The sequence below is a fragment of the Mauremys mutica genome, chromosome 7, assembly GCF_020497125.1.
Source record: "Mauremys mutica isolate MM-2020 ecotype Southern chromosome 7, ASM2049712v1, whole genome shotgun sequence".
Classification (NCBI taxonomy): domain Eukaryota; kingdom Metazoa; phylum Chordata; order Testudines; family Geoemydidae; genus Mauremys; species Mauremys mutica.
In genome coordinates this window covers 100,407,360-100,429,879 of record NC_059078.1, presented here as the reverse complement: position 1 = coordinate 100,429,879, position 22,520 = coordinate 100,407,360, and the positions used below count along the sequence as shown (strand labels likewise).

The following is a 22,520-nucleotide window of genomic DNA, read 5'->3' as shown; positions in this document are numbered from 1 at the left end:
AGTCCGGGAAGGAGCCGAAGCTGTGTGATGGGGAAAGTTAGTGATTTCCTTGTACAGATACATTTTGGCGAACAGTGAACACCGTCTAGTCAATTTCTATGAAGAAGACCGTACCGGACAACAAGTGTCACGTGGTCTCCAGAGAAGCACAACATTTTGGCCTACGCTCTGATTGGCTGCGCCATTGAACAGGAGAGCGGAGAAGTCGGGAGAGATAGCAGAATCCCTCTAGCAGAGAGTCCTGGTAAGCCTTACAGTACATTATGCTTATCAGTTAACGGATAGCTGTGCCGTCGTGCTAAAGGCAATCTGGAAATCAGATACTATGACCCTTTTGCAGCCACTCCCGACACTGCAGGGGAAAGATCAATGTATGCTTTTCCTGTGTGGCCTACAGCACGTGGCTGCTAAGCGCGGGGCTTTGTTATGCAAACTATAAGTAAACCATTAAGAACAGTAACTATTCGCTAATTGCCCTAATTAGATGCAGCACTTCAGTAACGAGATTACCCTGAGGCGTGTCTCTCGAGTGCAGAAAGAAAGGATGTTAAGGGAAGCACTTCACCGACCGGGACCCTACGCGGCCATGCTGGTAGAGGCGATGGTTCCCCTGTATCTGAGGATGTCGTGGCGTGGAAGAGTGAGCTTCACCGGAGGACCAAATAAGGCACCTCTTCCTCGAAACCTCCTGCGGAGGGTATTTGAGGAACTGTTTGAAGCATTTGTGGAATTGTCCATGGAGGACTATTGTTCCATCCCAATCTGTGTAGACCTACTGTTCGTTTAGTTTCCCTTTAAAAACTTTTAGATATAGTATTTATAGATAGAATTTATATTTTTGGTATACATGTTTTCGAGCAAATAAATATTTTCTTGTTTATACGACTTACCGCCTGATCCTTCCCCTGACTCTGAGTCCGGGTTCACGGCCGGTGAGGGTTGGTAGGGGATCTCTGTGAGGGTGATGAAGAGATCCTGGCTGTCAGGGAAAGCGGCATTGTGTTCGCTGTCGCCTGCGCCTTCCTCCACGGACCCTTCGTCGTCTTGCCCATCGGCGAACATCGAGTAGGAACTGTCCTGGCTCACTATGCCATCCACTGAGTCCACGGTCACTGGTGGGACAGTGGTGGCAGACCCACCGAGAATGGCATGCAGTGCCTCGTAGAAGCGGCATGTCTGGGGCTGTGCTCCGGAGCGTCCGTTTGCCGCTCTGACTTTTTGATAGCCTTGCCTCAGGTCCTTGACTTTCACGCGGCACTGCATCGCATCCCGGCTGTATCCTTTCTGTGTCATGGCTTGGGAGACCTTCTCGAAGGTCTTTGCATTACGCTTGTTGGAGCGCAGCTCCGAAAGCACAGACTCCTCGCCCCACACAGCGATCAGATCCTGGACTTCCCGGTCTGTCCATGCTGGGGATCTCTTTCTATTCTTGCATTGGGCTGACTCCTCTGCTGGAGAGCTCTGCATCGTTGCAGGTGCCGCGGAGCTCGCCCCGATGTCAAAGCAAGAAATGAGATTCTAACTGTCCAGACAGGAAAAGGATTTCAAATTTTCCCGGGTCATTTCCTGTGTGGCTGCTCAGAACATCCAAGCTCGGACTGCTGTCCAGAGCGTCAACAGAGTGGTGCAGTGTGGGATAGCTCCCGGAGCTACTAAGTTCGATTTGCATCCACACCTAGCCTAATTCGAGCTAGCAAGTGCGAATTTAGCGTTACTCCACCTGTCGGGGTGGAGTACCAAATTCGAACTAAGGAGCCCCCTAGTTCGAATTAAATGGCTTCCTGGTGTGGACGGTTGAGCGATTAGTTCGAATTAACGCTGCTAAATTCGATTTAAGATCCTAGTGTAGACCAGGCCTCAGAGATCAATTCTGTGCCATACCTATTCTCTTTAGGCTTTTTATTATGTCTTTTAATCTTAATTTATTTTTAAAACAATGTCAGAATAACTACATCTGTCACTTTGCTTCCAGATTGCGTTAAATGAACCGTGTATGTGTGTGTGTTAGCCATAATTTTGGTCCAACTGTTGAAATGAAACTATATCAGGTTAAAAATCAGAGTTTTAAATCAAATGTCCTTACTTGAGAGGTCATAAAACATGACATAAAACTGAAAGTATATTTTAAAATGTATTCATTATTTGTTTATTTCTCATCATGAACAACTTCAAAATAGATTTGACAGATTCGTGTTTGTTTTTAAGTATAATACATTTTCAGATTCCCATGTACTAATCCTGTGCTGCCATAGTTCATTTAACACTGCAGGGGAAATTGGTTTTTGTGTTAAAAGAATTGTTTGTATTATAACTTCAGTAAAGAAACACTTTTCTTCAGTTTTGTAAAAGTTGACTCTTACAAAATCTAAATCTTGGATCGAATTTGACCTGATGTTTCTTAAAGAAACGTACAGGAGCCTTGCTAAAGGAGAATATGTCTACTGGACAAAAGTTCTTTGTACTGCCAAAAATTAAGATCTTGGGGAAAGAAAGGAAGTGCTCACAAGAGGTAAAAAAATCTAAGCTCAGTTCCTGGTTGTCAGCCATCAGTTAAATATGGCCTTATGCAAATACTCAGAGTATGGGTTTTTAGTGAAGCAAATTATGTGCATGGACATAATTCATATTATTGGAAAGTCTTGATTAGGATGTTTCAAAATTCAATTATAGTTAAAGAAACATTGCCTGTGTCTAGAAAACTCTAAGAGAAACTTCATAATGAAAGAAGTTGGTATGCAGATGCATATTTTTTAATGATTTTTTCCCCCACTCTTCTCTGTGCTTCTCCCACTTTGTCCCTATTTTTTTGTCCTATGCAACTCAGTCAAAATCAAACAACACGTTTTTTTACTATCTTGTCATTTCTGGAACTTTGTCACTCATATTTACTCTGCTAGAAAAGGTGACTGTCTCTCTTTTTTAAATAAGAGGAAATGACTTGTAAGCAATTCAGGTTGTTACATTGTACCTTTCCTTTCCTTCTAAAGAAATGACACTGTGGACTCCATGCAACAGGAAGCAAGAATACAAAAATTGTATTGCACCATGTGCCAGTAGCTGCAAATTGCCCACTGTCCCTTGGAGAGCTTCATGATTTGAAAAAGTATAAACTATAGGATTACTGAATCTAAAATAATACTCCTCTGTGACCCTCAAATGCTCCGAGACTGGTGGGGTAGGAGGAGGAGAAAGAAAGAGAGTAATAGAAAGAATGGAAGCTGGTTCCTGCAGAAAGCCACACTATTTTGTAAACTAGTTAAAAGGATTCTGTGACCAAAGGAGGCAACAGCCTGTGTAGCCAGAGCCAGCTGGTGATGATGAATAAATATATGTGAACCAGACCACTTAGCAGCTTTAGAGCACAAGAGCCATTGCTTCAGCCCTCTACTCAAGATCTAAGAGGAAGAATTTAGTATCTGCTTCTGTAATAGAGGAGTTTTGTGTGTCTGCTCACTACCAAAGCAATTTTTCCTCTCTTGGGATTGACACTTCCTCATCAGTTATTGGGAGTGGACCACATCCACCCTGATTGAATTGGCCCTGTCAACACTGGTTCTCCACTTGTAAGGTAACTCCCTTCTCTTCATGTGTCAGTATATTTATGCCTGCATCTGTAATTTTCACTCCATGCATCTGAAGAAGTGGGTTTTTTACTCATGAAAGCTTATGCCCAAATAAATCTGTTAGTCTTTACAGTGCCACCGGCCTCCTCGTTGTTTTTGTTATGCTATACCTTTGCCTGTTTCATATTAGAGTAGTCTACCTGGAGATGCACTAGAAGGCAGTCCAAAAGCTTCAGCTCATATAGACTGCTTGTTTCACAGTGTTTCTCACAAGGCATGAATGACATCAGTACTTCATGAGCTGCACTGCTGAATATAGTACAGCTACTAGATACATATTAATTTTCTGGTGCAATTAAAGGTGATGGTTGCTTTGTTCCCCAGCAGCTTAGATCAGCTGAGATGTTCAAGCTATCACCTAGATCTAAACAACTGGAAAAAGAAAGAGCTCTTAAAATTCTTAGGCTCTAGAATTTTGCTTTCCCCTGCCTCCCACTACTCTGATAGAACTTCAGCTTGACATATTGGACTCCTGTTCACCCAGACATTTGCCTGGAAGGATGGGTTGGAGAAAGAGATCTTTGGGGTGAGGATTTATAGCTTTTTAACATCTGTCTGATTTGAAGTCTTCATTTGACATTGGGTGTGGGGCGTTAAATTTGTTATATATGTGATCAACTCTAAGAGCATTTTGTGAGTCTAAAAATTAACAATTCTCCCCTTCTAAGGATATGTCTACACTACAAAATTAGGTCGAATTTATAGAAGTCGATTTTTAGGAAGCGATTTTATACAGTCGATTGTGTGTGTCCCCACTAAGCGCATTAAGTCGGTGGTGTGCGTCCACAGTACCGTGGCTAGCAACGACTTTTGGAGTGTTGCACTGTGGGTAGCTATCCCACAGTTCCCACAATATCCGCTGCCCATTGGAATTCTGGGTTGAGCTCCAGATGCCTGATGGGGCAAAAGCATTGTTGCGGGTGGTTTTGGGTACATGTCGTCAGTCGCCCTTCTCTCCGTGAAAGCAAAGGCAGACAATTGTTTGGCGCCTTTTTTCCATGCAGATGCCATACTGCTTTCAGCAGATGATGCAGTAGGACTGCTAACCATCGTCATCCAACCACCGATTTCACTGCAACTCTGCTCTCCTGGTGCTATGAATTGACCTCGCAGATCCTCTCATTGTTCTTTATAAATATCTATTCTCGTGGCATCCTGTCATCATCCACCGCTTCCGCTGCAACTCTGCTCTCCTGATCGTGTCTCGATTGCGAATTTCTCCATGTTGTCTGTCATGGGCTCCTGGGAACGTGTGTTCTTCCTTGGGAAATGTGCATGGTGCTAACCGTCGTCCTCCACCACTTCCGCTGCAAATCTGCTCTCCTGGTGCCATGAATTGACCTCGCAGGTCGTCTCATCGTTCGGTATAAATATCTATTCTTGTGGCATCCATCGTCATCCACCGCTTCCGCTGCAACTCTGCTCTCCAGCAGACGCTATACCACAGCAAGCATGGAGCCCACTCAGCTCACCGCTGCTGTTGTGATCATCGTAAACAGCTCGCGTGTTATCCTGCAGTATGTGCAGAACCAGAACCTGCAAAAGCAGGTGAGGAGGCGATGACAGCATGATCACAATAGTGATGAGGACATGGACACAGACTTCTCTTAAAGCATGGGCCCTGGCAATTTGGACAGCATGGTGGTAATGGGGCAGGTTCATGCTGTGGAATGCTGATTCTGGGCCCGGGAAAAAAACACAGACTGGTGGATCACATAGTGTTGCAGGTCTGGGATGATTCCCAGTGGCTGTGAAACTTTTGAATGTGTAAGGGCGCTTACCAAGATGAGAGCAGCCTTCACAGTTGAGAAGCAAGTGGTGATAGCCCTCTGGAAGCTTGCAGTGCCAGACAGCTACCGGTCAGTCGGGAATCAATTTGGAGTGGGTAAATCTACAGTGGGGGCTGCTGTGATCCAAGTAGCCAATGCAGTCACTGAGCTGCTGCTATCAAGGGTAGTGACTCTGGGAAATGTGCAGCTTATAGTGGATGGCTAACTGTGGTGGGGCGATAGATGGAACGCATATCCCTATCTTGGGACCAGACCACCAAGGCAGCCAGTACATAAACCGCAAGGGGTATTTTTCAATGGTGCTGCAAGCATTGGTGGATCACAAGGGACGTTTCACCGACATCAACATGAGATGGCCTGGAAAGGTGCATGACGCTCGCATCTTCAGGAACTCTGGTCTGTTTGAACAGCTGCAGGAAGGGACTTACTTCCCAGACCAGAAAATAACTGTTGGGGACATTGAAATGCCTATAGTTATCCTTGGGGACCCAGCCTACCTCTTAATGCTATGGCTCACGAAGCCATACACAGGCACCCTGGACAGTAATAAGGAGCCGTTCAACTATAGGCTGAACAAGTGCAGAATGGTGGTAGAATGTGCATTTGGATGTTTAAAAGCGCACTGGCGCAGTTTACTGACTCGGTTAGACCTCAGTAAAACCAATATTCCAATTGTTATTGCCGCTTGCTGTCTGCTCCACAATATCTGTGAGAGTATGTGGGAGACGTTTATGGCAGGGTGGGAAGTTGAGGCAAATCGCCTGTCCGCTGATTATGCACAGCCAGACACCAGGGTGATTAGAAGAGCACAGCAGGGCACGCTGTGCGTCAGAGAAGCTTTGAAAACCAGTTTCATGACTGGCCAGGCTATGGTGTGACAGTTTTTTGTTTTTGTTTTGTCCTCCTTGATGAAAACCTACCCCCCGCGGTTCACTCTACTTCCCTGTAAGCCAACTACCCTCCCCCCTTCGATCACCACTTGCAGAGGCAAGAAAGTCATTTATTGTTTCAAAATCATGCATTCTTTATTAATTCATCACACAAATAGGGGGATAACTGCCAAGGTAGCCTGGGAGGGGTGGGGGGAGAAGGAGAGGAGTAAAGGACAAGGCTACACTGCACTTCAAAACTTATTGAATGCCAGCCTTCTGTGCTTGTGCAGTCCTCTGGGGTGGAGTGTTTGGGTGCCCGGAGTGCACCCTTTTCCCCATCCCGGGGTTCTTGGGCATCTGGGTGAGCAGGCTGTGGAACTTGGGGAGGAGGGCAGGCGGTTACACAGGGGCAGCAGTGGTGGTCTGTGCTCCTGCTGCCTTTCCTGCAGCTCCATCAGACGCTGGAGCATATCAGTTTGATCCCCCAGTAGCCTCAGCATTGCATCCTGCCTATCTCATCTTGCTCCCATCATCTCTCATCTCATTCGTCCCTCCTGTCCTCGTGTTCATTTTCTGCTTTCTTGGACTATGACATTGTTTGCCTTCACGCATTCAGTGTGGGAGGACTGCATGAGCTCAGAGAACATTTCATCGCAAGTGCGGGTTTTTTCACCTTCTTATCTGCACTAGCCTCTGAGATGCAGATGATAGGGGGAGCGTTGAAACATTTGCAGCTGCGGGAGGAAAAAAAAGGAGAGTAGTATTTAAAGACACATTTTAGAGAACAATGGATAGACTCTTTCACAGTGAACAAAGCTGTTAACATTACGTAGCACATGTGCTTTCGGTATAAGGTCACATTTTGCCTCTTATATTGAGGGCCTGTCAGTTTGGTGTGAGAGATCACACATGCAGGACCGGGCAACAGAATTCAGCTTGCAGGCAGCCATGGTAAGCCACAGTCTTTCAACTTCTTCAACCTTCATAACATGTGGGAATGGTTTCAAATAGCCGTGCCCTCCTTTCCCATACCAAGCACCCATTGCGTTGGCCATTTAAAAGGAGGGGCTGTATTGGCTGCGAATGCATCCCAAGTCATCAGGGCAAATTAATCATTAAATACACTTGCTTTTAAACTATGCATTATATTTACAAAGGTACACTCACCAGAGGTGCCTTCTCTGGCTTCATGGTCTGTGAGCTCGCCTTGGGAGGGTATTGGCTCCAGGGTGATAAACAGTTCCTGGCTGTCAGGGAGAATGGTTTCTCCGCTTCCGTGCTGTGTGCTATCCTCATCCTCCTCACCTTCCTCATCCCCAAAATCCTCATCCCTGTTGCATGAGACTCCCCCCTTGCAGGTGTCCACGGACAGGGGTGGGATAGTGGTAGAGGCTCCCCCTAGAATTACATGCAGCTCATCATAGAAATGGCATGTCTGGAGCTCTGACCTGGAGTGGCCGTTTGCCTCTTTGGTTTTTTGGTAGGCTTGCCTGAGCTCCTTAATTTTCACACTGCGCTGCTGTGGGTCCCTGTTGTAGCCTCTGTCCGTCATGCCCTTGGAGATTTTTTTCAAATATTTTGGCATTTCATCTTTTGTAACGGAGTTCTGATAACACGGATTTGTCTCCCCAAACAGTGATCAGATCCAGTAACTCTTGTTCAGTCCATGCTGGAGCTCTTTAGAGATTCTGGGACTGCATGGTCACGTGTGCTGATGAGCGCACCACGCTGGCCAAACAGGAAATTAAATTCATAAGTTCCTGGGGCTTTTTCTGTGTACCTGGCTAGTGCATCTGAGTTGAAAATGCTGTCCAGAGTGGTCACAATGGAGCACTCTGGGATAGCTCCCGGAAGCCAATACCGTCAAATTGCATCCGCACTACCCCAAATTCGACCCGGCGATGTTGATTTCAGCACTAATCCCCTCGTTGGGGAGGAGTACAGAAATTGATTTTAAGAGCCCTTTAAGTCGACAAAAATGGCTTCATCGTGTGGACAGGTGCAGGGTTAAATCGATCTAATGCTATTAAATTCAGCCTAAACTCGTAGTGTAGACCAGGGCTAAGGGAAATTACCCAACCTTTGGAGCCAAATCCCTCAGGCAAATGGGGCAACACCACCAAAACACCACCATAGTTATACCTCCAATGACTGAGTTGCCAGATAGGCATTAATACAGCATCATGCAGCATCGCTGCTGAAGTAGTCTACTTACAAGCTGTCGTCCAGGCCCAACTCCTCTAATGAAGAGCTTATCCCCTGGTCTTTCCATATGGATTTGATTGGAAAGTGGAGTGAGCAGCTATGTTGGCCTGCTGGTTGGAGAGGCCCACAAGGGCATCAGTCATATTTGTGGTGTGAGTAGGTCAGCAGTCAACTAGGTTGCGTACCTTGGAGATGGAGATTTGGTTCTTCCTCATCTCAGAAGATGGTAGTTACAGATGGTGGCTGTGGAGACTTACCTACATGTGCTTGTTTCGTAACTTCTAAAAAGTAATACAAGGCAAACTCCTATAAGCGTTTATTAGCTGGCCCTGGGAAATCTCCCTCCTTTGGTTACTGGCTTGGAGTTTTGATTCAGAGATTCCAAGCCCAGAAGGGACCATTGTGATCATGTAGTCTGATCTCCTGTATAACACGAGCCATGGAACTTCCTCAAAATAATTCCTAGAGCACATCTTTTAGAAAAATATCCAATTTTGATTTAAAAATGGTTGGTGTTGCAGAAACCCCACCACAACCCTTGGCAAATTGTTCTAATGGTTGTATCCTCGCTGTCAAAAATGTGCACCTTATTGTCAGTTTGAATTTGTCTAACTTCAGCTTCCAGCCATAGGTTTGTGTCTATACCTTTCTCTGTTATACTGACGGTGTATTAATAAATATTTGTTTCCCCATGCAGGGACTTACAGTGTAGTCAAGTTATCTCTTATGTTTCTCTTTGTTAAGATAAATAGATTGAGCTCTTTCAGCCTTTCACTATAAGGCAGTGGTCCCCAAACTGTGGGGTGCCCCCCACCAGTGGGGCACAGAGGAATCTTTGGGGGGATGTGGCAGGGCCAAGGTCAGCCCTCATTGGGGGTGGGGAGGGAGCACCACCCAGCCTCACCCTACCCCACCCCCAGCTGTGCTCCGGCCCTGCCCCCAACCACAGCTTCTGGCCTCGGTTTCTGGCCCCGGCCCCAGCTCCCGACTCCGCTCCCAGCTCCACTCCAGGCCACAGCCCTAGCTGCAGCCCCGTTCCCAGCTCCCACCCCTAGCCACAGCCCCGGCCTTCTCCTCCGGCTCTGTTCCTGGCCCCAGTTGCAGCCCTGGCCTCAGCTCCTGGCCCCAGCTGTAGCCCTGACCTGAAAACTTTCAGGTTCACAGAAGGAAGGGGATTAAAAATATTAAGTTGGTAGTTTGGTGTCTCAAATGGTGGTTGTTTCTTTCTCTGAATTTAATCTTTTTGTTTCTTAGTGGGGAGAGTGATAGTTTGCTTCATCAGGATGGTTAGAAATAAGGTACAGAAAGGCACATTTCCATATGTAATCATTAAGGGTCCTTTGGTAAGAGTTAATAGTTCCCTTACAGCACTGGAACAATCAGCTCTGTACAGAGTTGTCTTTGTAGCTTGGAGGTGTGAGAACCAACAGGCTTGTCAATTATGTAGATTTCATTTTGTGACATCAAACTGTCAAAACGTGCTATATGCATATATAATTGTCAATTTCTTCATCTGGCATTCTTTTTTTATAGACGATCCAGAAGGTGCCTTTGTCCCACCAGAATTTGATATCACTGGTAACACATTTGAGGCAAGTAACAGATAAAGATATAGATCTTGTTGTTATTGTTGGTATTTTTACAATACTGAATGCTTATAGTTTTTCTTCAGCATACAGTTTTAATGTTTGTATTTAATGCTCATGAATGAGTATACTATTTTGGGAATGCAGACTATGTGTATTAAATGGAAATTTCTAGTGAAGTAAAATGGTATGTTTATAACAATTTTCTATATAAATAATTCTTCACTAACTGAAAACATGTAAACCCTTTTTTGCAAGAATGGTATATTGGTCTGCCTTAAACCACATCTGGTCTGTATTGTTTTATGTATCCTTCATTGGTTACATTTGTTTGTTCAGAGACTAGCTATGAATTTTTATACTAAATATAACATTTGTTTGCTATCTTCTTCAATAAAATAATTCATGGTGGGGCAATCAACAATTTTATCTTTGGCTTAATGAAAAAACAAATGGATGTCTGTTGCCTTGCAATCCACAAATGCTCTACATTGTTAAATTAAATTAGTGCTAAATTGTTTACACTAATTCATTAGTCTCCCAAATCAGCCATCCCATTGCTGTATTACAAGAATGTTTGGTTTTGTTCCTTTCTATTGAAATTCCTGGATACACTATTTAATGTTTTTATTGGCTTGTATTCTAGATAATACCTAAATTGGTTTAATGGGAAGCGTGTTTTGTTGTCAGTCAAGATACAAGGGAATCTATTTTGTTTCCACATAATCTAATATAAATAACTTAATTTTGATGCTTGATTATCTTTTGTATAATCTGGTTTATAATTATCTCTTGTTTAGCAAATACATACACACATATACATATACACACACACACACATATTATATATAAAATGTGTCTGGTATAGTACAGTTTTGGAAGCTTTAGGGACAGGAGTTCCTCTTCATCTCTACCCACCACCATGAACACTTGGCAATCATTACAATTACGTAGGCAATCAGAGCTCAAATGGCTTGACAGTCTCTACTTCCAGTTTTTGGTGCACACTGTCTTAGGAGGGCAGTGATAATGTTCTTTATATTCTGACTTGTTTTGGGTGAGCAAGATATAGTTGGTGGCTATTCCTTCCTGAGAGGCACTGAAACTTTTAGTTTTCTCCTTTAGATTGATGTCCCTGCAGCTCCTTCAAGTCTGGAGTGATAAATATTTTCTCTACTCCTTATGCCCAGATAGGCCGCTTGCATCTGATCAAGTCTTACTCAAGTCTTGCATTCTCATGCCAGCTCTTTGAGATCTACATCCTTTTTCCTTTCCTACACAAGCCTGTCTTCTCTCCATGAGTCCAAAGACCTTTACCTCTGGTGAGCTTGGTCTTGTGTGCCATCATGTGTAAGCCTCTGGCTGGCCAGTAGTTTGGAAATGAAAGATTTTGAGCTTTTCTGGCCCAGAGGTACTCCAGAATGCATTATGGATATTTAACAGGTACTCCAGACCTAAAGACCTACCCCAAAAATGAACATACGTTTTACAAGGACACTGCTCTGGTTCTAGTGGACAGTAGCATTTCTGGAAAACAAAGTATCAAGTGCACATTATTATAAAAGAGGCTGAGAAATAAACTAATTTCAAGGCACTTATTACTTACAAGTATTGTTTATATTCCTGATCTGGTCTTTTGCTATCTTTCAATATTTGCCTGCTTTTATATTAAAAAAATGCAGGTTTACTCAGCACGGTAAAAGGACAGTTTAGATTCTATATGAACTAATATTGAGACACGTTTCTTTTCTCTAAATCAAAAGTTTGACCTACTGTACATTTTCCCAGCTCCCCCTATCACTCCTCCCCTTTCCCTTGTATCACAGTTTGCTAGCATGGTGATTAGTGAATTTTGACCAATAAGAGAGGCACAACAGAAATAGTTGAGTGTTACTGAGAGTTCTTCAATAGATTTGTTTCCATCACCAACTCAATATAATAGGAGCTTGCCTTGGGTTAAAAGTGTTGCTAGTTTCAGCCGAGTTTCAAATGGCTGTTTGTCCATATCACAAAACTACCCTTCAGTCTGGGGCAGTGGATCACTGAAGGACAGCCCCACATTTCTAGCATGTGATCTTGCATTTAGATGCAAGACTTAGATGTCTGCCATGTGTGAACATGGTTTATAATATTTTAATAGCACAGCTGTTCATTTCACCTATGTGCCAACTAACTGATCTGTTTAATCCAAATCTACATGTGCATTCAGGACTTCTTGATGTTTTTTTTCTGCCTATAGCAGATTTAACATTTAGCACAAATATTGATGATAACTCTGTGATCTCTTCCTTTTTAAGAGACGGAAACAAAGTGTAGTCGTTTATATTTTATTTTTTACCCTACCACACTTTGTAACTATAGTGAAGTCTTGAGAATAAAATCCCCAATAGGGTATGATGGCAGAGGTAGGAAGTGGGTAGGGGGGGAGTTCAGGGTCTGTGTGCTGGGTCTGCCAGTGTGGTCTCAGGCAATACCCTGATGATGTTGTGGCTTCTACCAGGCTGCTCTCCCTATACCTTGCTTGAGGCTCTAGCTTTTGTGTCAGCTTGACTGTAGGTGTCTCTCTAAATTTGAAATTCCACCCAGTGGCGCTTCGGGATTGAATCCAGACAAGTAAAGGGTTGCGACACCATCTTCCCTGCAACTCTGAGTGCCTTAAATGCTATGATGCTGTGGCTCACAGCCCTGACACCTACATCTAGAATACGAGCATGTAAGTCACACCCCGGCTTTCACTGCCTACTTACTTTTTGCAGGGTGATCCCAACACCTCCTCTGTCCTAAATTTTCCCCAAACTGTCTGCTCTGTAGTGTTCAGCTCTCTTGCTGAACACAGAGACAGTATGCAGCTTATTAACTTAACTGGCATCGATGAACCCTCCACTTCAGTCAGAGCACTTGGCTTATAATAAAAATTTAACAAGTTTATTAACAAAAGGATATAGGCTTAAGTGATGCTAAGTATAAGGAATAAGGATAGAAATGACTACAAACAAATAAAAGTTAAATATGCTGCTAAGACCAAAACTCAATTTAGCAAGCTAGAGTCTTTTGTTCAAAGAAGTTTTTCTCACCTATATTCAGTTTTCAGAGACTTTCAGCCCCCTTGGTTGAAAGGTTCCACTTTTCTCAGGTATAAAAGAGCCCTGGTCTCTTGTATCTGCTCTATAATGGATGCCAAAATGGCTTTCTGTCCTTGCTTATATCTTCCAAAGTTCAATGACCTTGCTTCAGGAGACAGGAAGGTTTTCTGCAGCTGTGACTTCCATCCCCTGCCAAGAGTGGCCATCTTCCATTCTAGTCTGCCTTGCATGTAACTGTACCTTTGTTTGTCTCTGCCTGACAACCAGGCTGGTCAGACAAGCAAATACATATTCCTTTGTCTAGGGCAGATTGGGCTTATACATTGCTAGCCAAATGCATTTTAAGAACATAGCTCTAGCACGTAGTTGCAACTCATCATATACACCCTGTACATACACCATGCAATGATTTTGGGGACCAGAGTGTTTCCAATTTGCATATGAAACCATATGTGACTCCTTTTAGAACAGATTATGACAACAGTGAGTTAGTTGTAGTGAGTATGTCATGCCTGACAAAAGTTGCTGACAGAGTAATGAACCATCAGTGGGCCTCTGTCACATTCACCCTCCCACCCCCCATAACTACTGAAAGTGTGAAGAAGCTTTGTCTTGTTACTTCCCTGTCCTTTCCAAAGCCACCTCTTTGACTGCTGTGAAATGTAGGATATCTCTTTCCTCCTAAGCTGCATGTGTGCGTGGCGGGGGCACTGGAAGGAAGAGGCAGAAGTTATTTTGTTCATTCCGTGGAACACTTTTTCTGATAGGAGGTAAAGCAAGGAATTTTTCTGATACTCTACCCCTCTGACAGTTCCTTGTGGGTTCTCTTCCACTGTGGTTAAATGCAGTATGCTTCCTGGTGAGGCTCCTCCAGCAGTAACAGGAAATTCACATGATCCTTGGTAGTTGACTGCTGTCCAGAAAATCTTGAATAATATAAGTGAAATTGATCAGTCTTGTTAAATTCATTCTGCTGCTTGGGGAAGAGAGGTATTGTAGCTGTCTGTCTCCATTCTCCACAGTTCAGTTTCCTGTATTTTATTCAGCGTTGTGCCTGCTTCCCTCCATGACAAAAATAACTTGCAACTTTTATTTTGGTTCACTATAATAGCTCTGCAATGCTGTGGAAGAGGGAGTTAGATTCTGTGCATGCATAAGATTGTTAACAAAGTTCCAGTAACCAACTCTTCTTACTAACATATTCTGTCATTGTTTTTGTATTGGTTTTGCACAAATGTAACTGAAGGCAGAATACGAGGCCAGCAAAATAACAGATTTGTAATAAAGTACATCTTGGTCTTTCAGTTCCCAAATTGAGATTGTATGGCTGTTGAATTTGGATTTTCAAACTGGCCTTTAAGCATATTACATGGTAGTTTACTGTATATGTCTACATGTGAGATTTGGCTGTTAAGGGACTCATGTTCAAATATTAGGCTATTCATATTTATCAGTCTGTATCTTTTTTTCTTTTTGCAGAGAAATGCCATCAAAAGGCAGAAAACTGCATGATCAGATTTTCTTAACCCTTTTTGACAGCCTCTTAATCTGTTGGGAGAGCTCTTTCTGTGCAGAAGTAGTTCTGTTTGTGCAGTGAGGTCTAGAAGAAATTAGTTTCTCTTGGTTATCTGTTGACTGGAAGAGACTGTGCCTTGCCCTGGGTCTGAGAAGCTCTCTTCAAGCTCTGTTTTAATGTGCAGCTTCCATCTGTTTGGTGAACCATATGTGAGGGTAACACCTTAGAGCTTGAGTCAATGGACACTTCAGGAAATATGGGAAATGTAGTTGGAGCTTTAACATCAAATTTTAATAGACAAGGACAAATGTATCATGTATCTGGGATGAGAGACATTGTATTGTCGTCTCTCTTTTCATATCCAATGACAAAATGTAAGATTGCAATCCTTGATGCTGGATTTTGGCTACTGGGATCCCTTAAAAATGCACGATTTAATACTATGGCTAGGTCAAATTTGAAACATTTATTTTTCCTAAGATTCAGAAAGTGTGTGTGTTCAAAAATATTTATCTTTCTTGGGGGTTTTATTTATCATGTAGAGGAGAATGTGAGGGGTTAGGTGGGGAGGATTTCTTAATTCACTTGCTTAAAATAGAACACTAATCTTAATGTAGGTTCCACAAAGAAACTTGTCCATATTTATCATTTGAGTGATGTGTCTCCTACACAAAGGAATTCAGGTTTTATTAAATCAAGCTTGAAATAGGCGACTTGTCAACACAGATAAATTTAACCTTTCCCTGTTTCAGGGTTGTCTTTGCACCACATGGGCCTTGGTGGGATTTTTTTTTTATTGATAAATGTGTTGTGTAGGTGTTTTCTTAGTATTTTTTGTAGATAGCTCTAATTTTAACTTTTCCTTGCACAATAAAAAAATCTAATTCAGGTATGAATTTGAGAGGTAATATAAATATTTTCTGCTCAACAGTTGTATAACTGCTTTCTAGGTCCCATTCTTACTATGCCAATTGGGAACAAATTGTGCTTGTTAGTTAATTAAGTGATAACAGTTTCACACCAAAAGAGTCACCTTAAAAGTAGAGAGGAAGTATTCTGGGTAATTATTGATACATCTAAAGAAGTAGATGTGAAGCTCACAATTTCAGAGTGAGTTTAAAATTTGAATGTAAGAAGCTTCTAAAATGAGTTTTCTAATTTTTCCTGTCTGGTCTTTCAGGCATCCAGGTGTTTTATTGTAATGCTATTCCCAGCAGTTTCTTAATTACTCCTTGGATTACTCTTTCAAATCCTTAGCAGGGAAATCAATTGGGACCTTATTCATCAAAATTTGAGGTGTATACACAATTTTTGCTGGCTAGAAGGGTACTGTCAGAATGGTGGCATAGGTAGCTTTTTCTACACTTTGGCCCAAATGTGCAAATACATGAGTGAGCAACTTTACATAGCTCAATAGTGCCATTAAGTCAGTGCATCTAGTTAATAGCATATGTAAAATTATTCAAGCTTAAGTGTTTGCAGGCTGAGGACCTCTCTTGTGTGTGTATACCCTTCACAAGAGGGTTTTTAAGTGAAGTGAATGCTTTGGAAAGTGACTAATAGCAGTGCCCTGAGCCTGCGGGGACCTATGCACAAATTTTTATCTGTAACAGTTGGGGTTTTTTCAGTCCTCTGTCTCTCCTAAACAAAAACTGTCAAGCACACTGAATTGTGTGGTGGCTTTTATGTGCGCTAATGGCAACTGTAGAATGGCATCAAACTAATATTCATTTTGACTTGAGGCAGGATTAGAACTCTAGTTACTGGAGATGAAAGGCTGGCAGATTTACCGTAAACTAAGCTAAGGCTGTTTAGTGGCTATGTCCCTCCAGTAAACGGTTTTGAATAGTTTGAAAGAATACAATTTTTTTTTTTTGGTAAGTAGTAAGACATGTCAGTCTCCCAATAAATGAAAAAAGTGAACTGACTTTTATGGGTTTGACCTTTCAGCCAGCTGTCAATATGGCTTCCATTTTTATGGGAGCAGTTCTGAGCCCACAACAGCTGTTTTACTAATTCACTACTGGCACTATATTAGTAGTTAGTCTGTGGCTTTCAGGCCCAAACTATGAAGAAGTCTGTGTGGTATGTAGCGTTATAACTTTTGTTGACATTTTAGTGTACCACAGCTTTTAGTCTTTAGGACTTTGCCCATCAGTGAGGTCAGCTACCATTATGTGAGGCAGAGTTGATTCAGCACGTTAGAGGAAACACACACTCTGCTCTGTAATGGAGGTTTACTTTTGTTCTTGGTTTTATTTCCATAATGTAAAGTAAATCATTAGAACTGAAGATACATAGTGGCTCTTTATGCCTGGAAAGCATAAGTCCAGGGTTTCTCAAACAGGGATCACCGCTTGTGTAGGGAAAGCCCCTGGCAGGCCGGGCTGGTGTGTTTACCTGCCCCGTCCGCAGGTCCGGCCGATCGCGGATGGCTGCTCCGGGCCAATGGGAGCTGCTGGAAGCGGCGTGGGCCGAGGGACTTACTGGGAGGAAGAGGTCAGAGAGACCAGGGGACCCAGTGGTGACAGTTCCAACATCCTTGGTCTGTCCATGATCTCCTTTCCTCCCTCTCCCCCCACTCCATGTTCTGCTATGTGGGGTGCTCCCTGTGAAACTTCAGTCCATACTGCAGGTATCTAAGCTATAAAGAGGTCCCTCTTGAAATATTTATTGCCTTTCTCCCTCATTGGTTCTGCTACCAAGAGGTCCTTTGTACCCCTTTTGCCCCTGAGAGAATGTGGCAGTCTGTGTGATTATTGTAGGGACTTAGTGGGTTAATGATGGGCACCCACAGTTATTAATGTTTGCAAAGCTTGTTTTCTTTTAAAATCCTATTGCTATTGTTCATGCGTGACTCCTAATGTTAATGGGGGAAGATCTGCCTCACTGAACAGAATAGCATTCTGAAATGTGACAACCATAATTTTGTATAACTGAGTCTGCTTAAAATGAAAGTGTGTCTAGACTAGCCTGGATCTTATAAATCAAGACAGAAATGTCTGGCACTTTATTGTACTCCAGATGGAAAATCTGAATAAGGTGTCTTGGAAAAGAGTTGGCACATTGAAATATCTTAGTTTTCAATTGTAGATACCACTTTCTGTCCTTCCATATCAGTCTACCCACTGCATCCAATCTTGTTGTGCTTCCCCTGCCCAGGGTTGCCAACTTTGTCATATTTAAAAACTAGACAGTCCAACAGTGCTGCCTCTTCCCCTCTTTTCCCCCGTCACTGGCTGCTAACACCTCTTCACCCCTCCCCCACCCCCAGATCAGGAGGGTCTCATCCGTGGAGCCAGCCAGGGCTTTGAGCCACAGCTGCCTGACACAGGTAGGTGGCGGCCCTGGCTGAGTAGGGGCTGGTGCGAGTGATGACCCGGCGCCTCCACCACCTGCAGTAACCGGACTTTGAGTGTCTGATCAGTACATCCGACTGGACAGAGTCAGGTCCCCATCTCAACCAGACTTTTCAGTTGAAAACCGGGCACCTGGCCACCCTGCCCCTGCCTCCAGACTTATTTAGATTTTTTGGTTATACTCCTGGCTTTCAGATAAAGTTATTGAAATTAGAGAAATCTTTAAAAATAGACCGCTTTGTAAATGCATAGGACAATAGAAGTATTAATAGTGAAAAGTGTGAGAACCTTTTATAAGGCCTTAAAACCGAAGGAGCTTGACTCATCAGCTATGATATTGAGTGAATAAGCAGGGACTACTTAGTTTAGGGGCAATTGAAACACAACAGTATTATGTGCCTAGAGATCATGGTATACACTATGTAATTCACAAATATTATACCATATGTGTTATATAACTTGTCAGTTAAACTAGGTTGTCTCATTTCTCTTTATTTTGTTCCAGCTCTGTTTTTAGACTTTAATGACTGCAAAGAATTACTAATGTTGTGCAATGCAAATTGATTGCTTGACATTTCACAAAAGAACAAGTTAAGACTTGCAAGCTTTCATTTAGATGTTAGGCCAATAAAAAAGTCAATCTGAGTAGTGAAATAAATTGCCTGTAAATTTCAACCACTAGTGGATTATTTGATTACTCCCGGGCTGTAATTCCATATTTCCCCCCTGCAGAAATATTTTTTGAGTAAATAGCTTTCAAATACTTTTTGGACACTTCAGCTTTTTGCAAACAAATTAAATCTGAATGATTACCAGAGTAAATTTTTAAAAAAACATAACCCTGAATATAGGTATACAATTATCCTACAGTTTGTTTCAGCAATTCAATAACTAGAAAGTAGTTTGAGTATTCTACTGTTTAGGATTTTTATTTGCAGACTAATTTTCTATCACATCTAAGGTGCAAAATATATGATTTTTTATTCATAATACAATATTTCAAAGTAATTACATTTTGCTTATGCAGGAAGCCTTTTGTTCTCTCTGTTATGAAACAAGACAAAAATAATGGGACTATTACATTACGTATGATGCTGAGGGACACTGTATTTCTTCTCTTCTAAATTCATTGTAGGTGACCATATTTCTAAGTTCCTTTTCTTGTAGAATTTGTTGCGGTTCTAAGGAAAGTATGTATGCAGGGAGGAGCAGGGCAGTGGAGACAACTGGTGGAGCAACGACCAGGACCTGCTAAAAGTGTCCAGATAAGGCAGGCCAACTGGAGAAACAGACCCTCTGCCCGATAGATATGTAGATGAACATAAGAATGGCCATACTGGGTCAGACCAAAGGTCCATCAAGCCTAGTATCCTGTCCTCTGACAGTGGCCCCAAAGGGAATGAACAGACAGGTTATCATCAAGTGATCCATGCCCTGTTACCCAATCCCAGCTTCTGGCAAACAGAGGCTAGGGACACCATTCCTGCCCATCAGCCATTGATGGACCTATCTTATTTATTTATAATTGGAGACATACCAATCTCCTAGAGCTGGAAGGGACCTTGAAAGGTCATCGAGTCCAGCCCCCTGCCTTCACTAGCAGGACCAATTATTGCCCCAGATCCCTAAGTGGCCCCCTCAAGGATTGAACTCACAACTCTGGGTTTAGCAGGCCAATGCTCAAACCACTGAGCTATCCCTCCCCCCATTCATCTTCCATGAATCTATCTAGATCCCTTTTGAACCCCGTTATAGTATTGGCCTTCACAACACCCTCTGGCAAGGAGTTCGAGCTTGACAGTGTGTTACATGAAAAAATACTTTCTTGTGTTTGTTTTAAACCTGCTACCTATTAATTTCATTTGGTGGCCCTTGTTCTTGTATTATGAGACGGAGTAAATAACACTTACTTATTTACTTTCTGTATGCCATTCATGATTTTATAGACCTCTATCATATCCCCCCTTAGCTGCCTCTTTTCCAAGCTGAAAAGTCCCAGTCTTATTAATTGTTTTTCTTGAGTGGTAACAGCTGATTTAGACCCTATCATTGTAAATTCGACCTAAATTCCTAGTGTAGACCAGGGCTAAGTTCCTTTTCTTGTAGAATTTGTTGCGCTTCTAAGGAAAATATGTATGCAGGGAGGGGCAAGGGTGGTCTTCTGTTGTTCACAGCTGGGGTGGAAACAATGTTCATCTATTGGGCATTCTTAATGCTGTCTTGTATCCTTCCTTCTCCCTTATTCCCACCCTATTTATTTATTTCTATTTCAGTAGTGCCTAAAGCCCCAATTGTGATTGGGGGCCCTATTGTATTAGATGCTATACAAACACATAGTAAAAGATGGTCCCTGCCTCAAAGAACTTACATACAAACTTCAGACAAGCTGCAACAAGTGAGTCTGACATGCAAAAGGGTCAATAGGTCTCTTTCAACTCTAGGTTTCATGAATCCGATGTTACAGAAATTTTCTTTTTGAGGCTGGGATTTTTCTCACCTTCCTAGAAGAGCTGAAGTGTCTGAATGAGTGACTGCTAATCTGTTTTCAGGACCAAGAGTCATTGTTCAAAGCTGAAGCAGTGACCAAAGTGTGGTATGCCTAATTGCCATTCCATAGTGATTATACTGTACCATGTTGCCACCACTGGCTGGGCATAATTTAATACAGGGGTTTGAGACTTCCAATGAAACTTGCAAAGCAATTCCTACTGCAGGCAGTTTATGTTGAGGTTTTTGTTTAATAATGCATGCATGACGACTAGTAGATTAAGATTTCTCAGTGTCCTGTGATGAAAGATATGTGATTAATGCTTTACATACCTATGGTGATGTGAATCTGATGTCACTTACTTGCATTCACAAATATTTTTTCATGAACAGCTTCAAAAAGCTGTTGAATGGTCATTTTCAAGAAATGTGTCAGAGAAGAGCTGAAACTCCATGGATCAACTGGAATTTGATTTAATTTGATTAAAAGTTTGCCGGACATCTCATTAAACTCTGAAAGTCCACACTAACTCTTTTAATCTTCTAGAGCTACGCCATTGGTAATATGTAGCGTGCTTAGTCCATATAAGTCCATATTGCCAAATGACATTTTGCACACCTACTGTATTTTTGTTTGTTAATTCAACCTCAAATGTAATCTCTCTCTAAGACAACAGGCAGTCTTTCACCATGTGTAACTGAACAGGGTTATGTTATGTTCTGAAAAGGAAACTGAGTGCACAGATTTTTAGTTATCGTGACAATGCTGTTATGGTACTCCTCGTTTCATGTCATCTTAAGCAGGTAGTGAGTTTATTAAATGCTAATGTCCATACTCATTCTGGGTAGAAGTTAGTGACATACTCTTTTATATCTATTTTAATCTCTGAACCAAATAGCTAGTCTTCAGAAAAGAGTAAGAAATGTACCATATTCATATCCTATAATAATTGTTTATGTTCATAAATCAGTCTCTGCATTTACCTATAAAACTTTTGTTAAGAAAAATCTTCAGTGAAAGTTCTTAAAGCCAGTAAACTCCCAAAGTATAAACTAGGGGCCTAAATTTGCCCCAGAAGCACCAAATCTTCTGTCCATATCCTTTATAAGAGTGGTTCTTATAAACTTGGGGAAAACTCCATCAAGTGGATGATTGTAAAAATGCATTCTGTTACCATTTTACCCCAGATCTATTTCCAAAAAGAAGTGGTACACTTAATATGTATGAGTGACAGTCTGCCATATGTACTCTGACAAAGTAGTCGTTAGGTTTTAGATCCTTCCTTTGCAAACCAAGTAGGATCTTTAAAGATATTTTATAAATACAAATGGAACATACCAACATTTGCTAATATCTCAGACTTATGGAAAAACTTTACAATGGAGTTCTGTGAAAGGGGGTGTGATACACAATACATGTAATTCATTTAAACTAAATACCAAATACAGAGTAGTCTAGTATTAAGGCTTTATTGACAATTTTGCATTTAGAACAATGGATGTCTTGTTAAGGACCCAACAACCCCTTACTCTTCAATTAAAGTGTCAGAGTTCACAATAAACATCTGAAGTCCCCAGTAAGGCTTTCACCAAAATCAGGGAAAACCAGACTTGATGCTTCTAAGGTGAAACATGAGATTGTTTTTAAAGAATGAAGGAGGGTAGGAGGACAGTTCTAATTGGTAGATTTTTAAATCCTTTGTAGATCACCTCTTAAACCTGCAGCTTAGTGCTTGACTGATGATTGCTTACTCCAACCTTTGGCCCAGGGTAACTTATTTCTGGGGGCAGAGGGGAAAGGGTGGTCTCGCATTTGTGGATCAACACTTTTGTGGATGGTTGTTCTTAAACCAATTTTAATCCTGGAGTATGGGCAGAGTACAGGTGATATGGCTGAAAATGTAAGATAAATGCAGTTTCATTTGCCTCTGCAACTTAATTCCTGGATGATAATGATTCCACATATGTGGTACAATACATGTTTTCACTTCCCCTGAGA

General features: G+C 42.1%; 1 protein-coding gene across 1 annotated transcript in view; it reads left to right on the top strand.

Annotated features, from left to right (window-relative positions):
* KNDC1 (kinase non-catalytic C-lobe domain containing 1) overlaps nt 1-22,520 on the top strand; it is a 113,134-nt gene that overhangs the window by 8,249 nt on the left and 82,365 nt on the right. Inside the window, exon 3 of the mRNA XM_045025196.1 lies at nt 10,024-10,082. Coding sequence (XP_044881131.1) covers nt 10,024-10,082 — 59 coding nt within the window. The remainder of the gene's footprint in view (nt 1-10,023; nt 10,083-22,520) is intronic.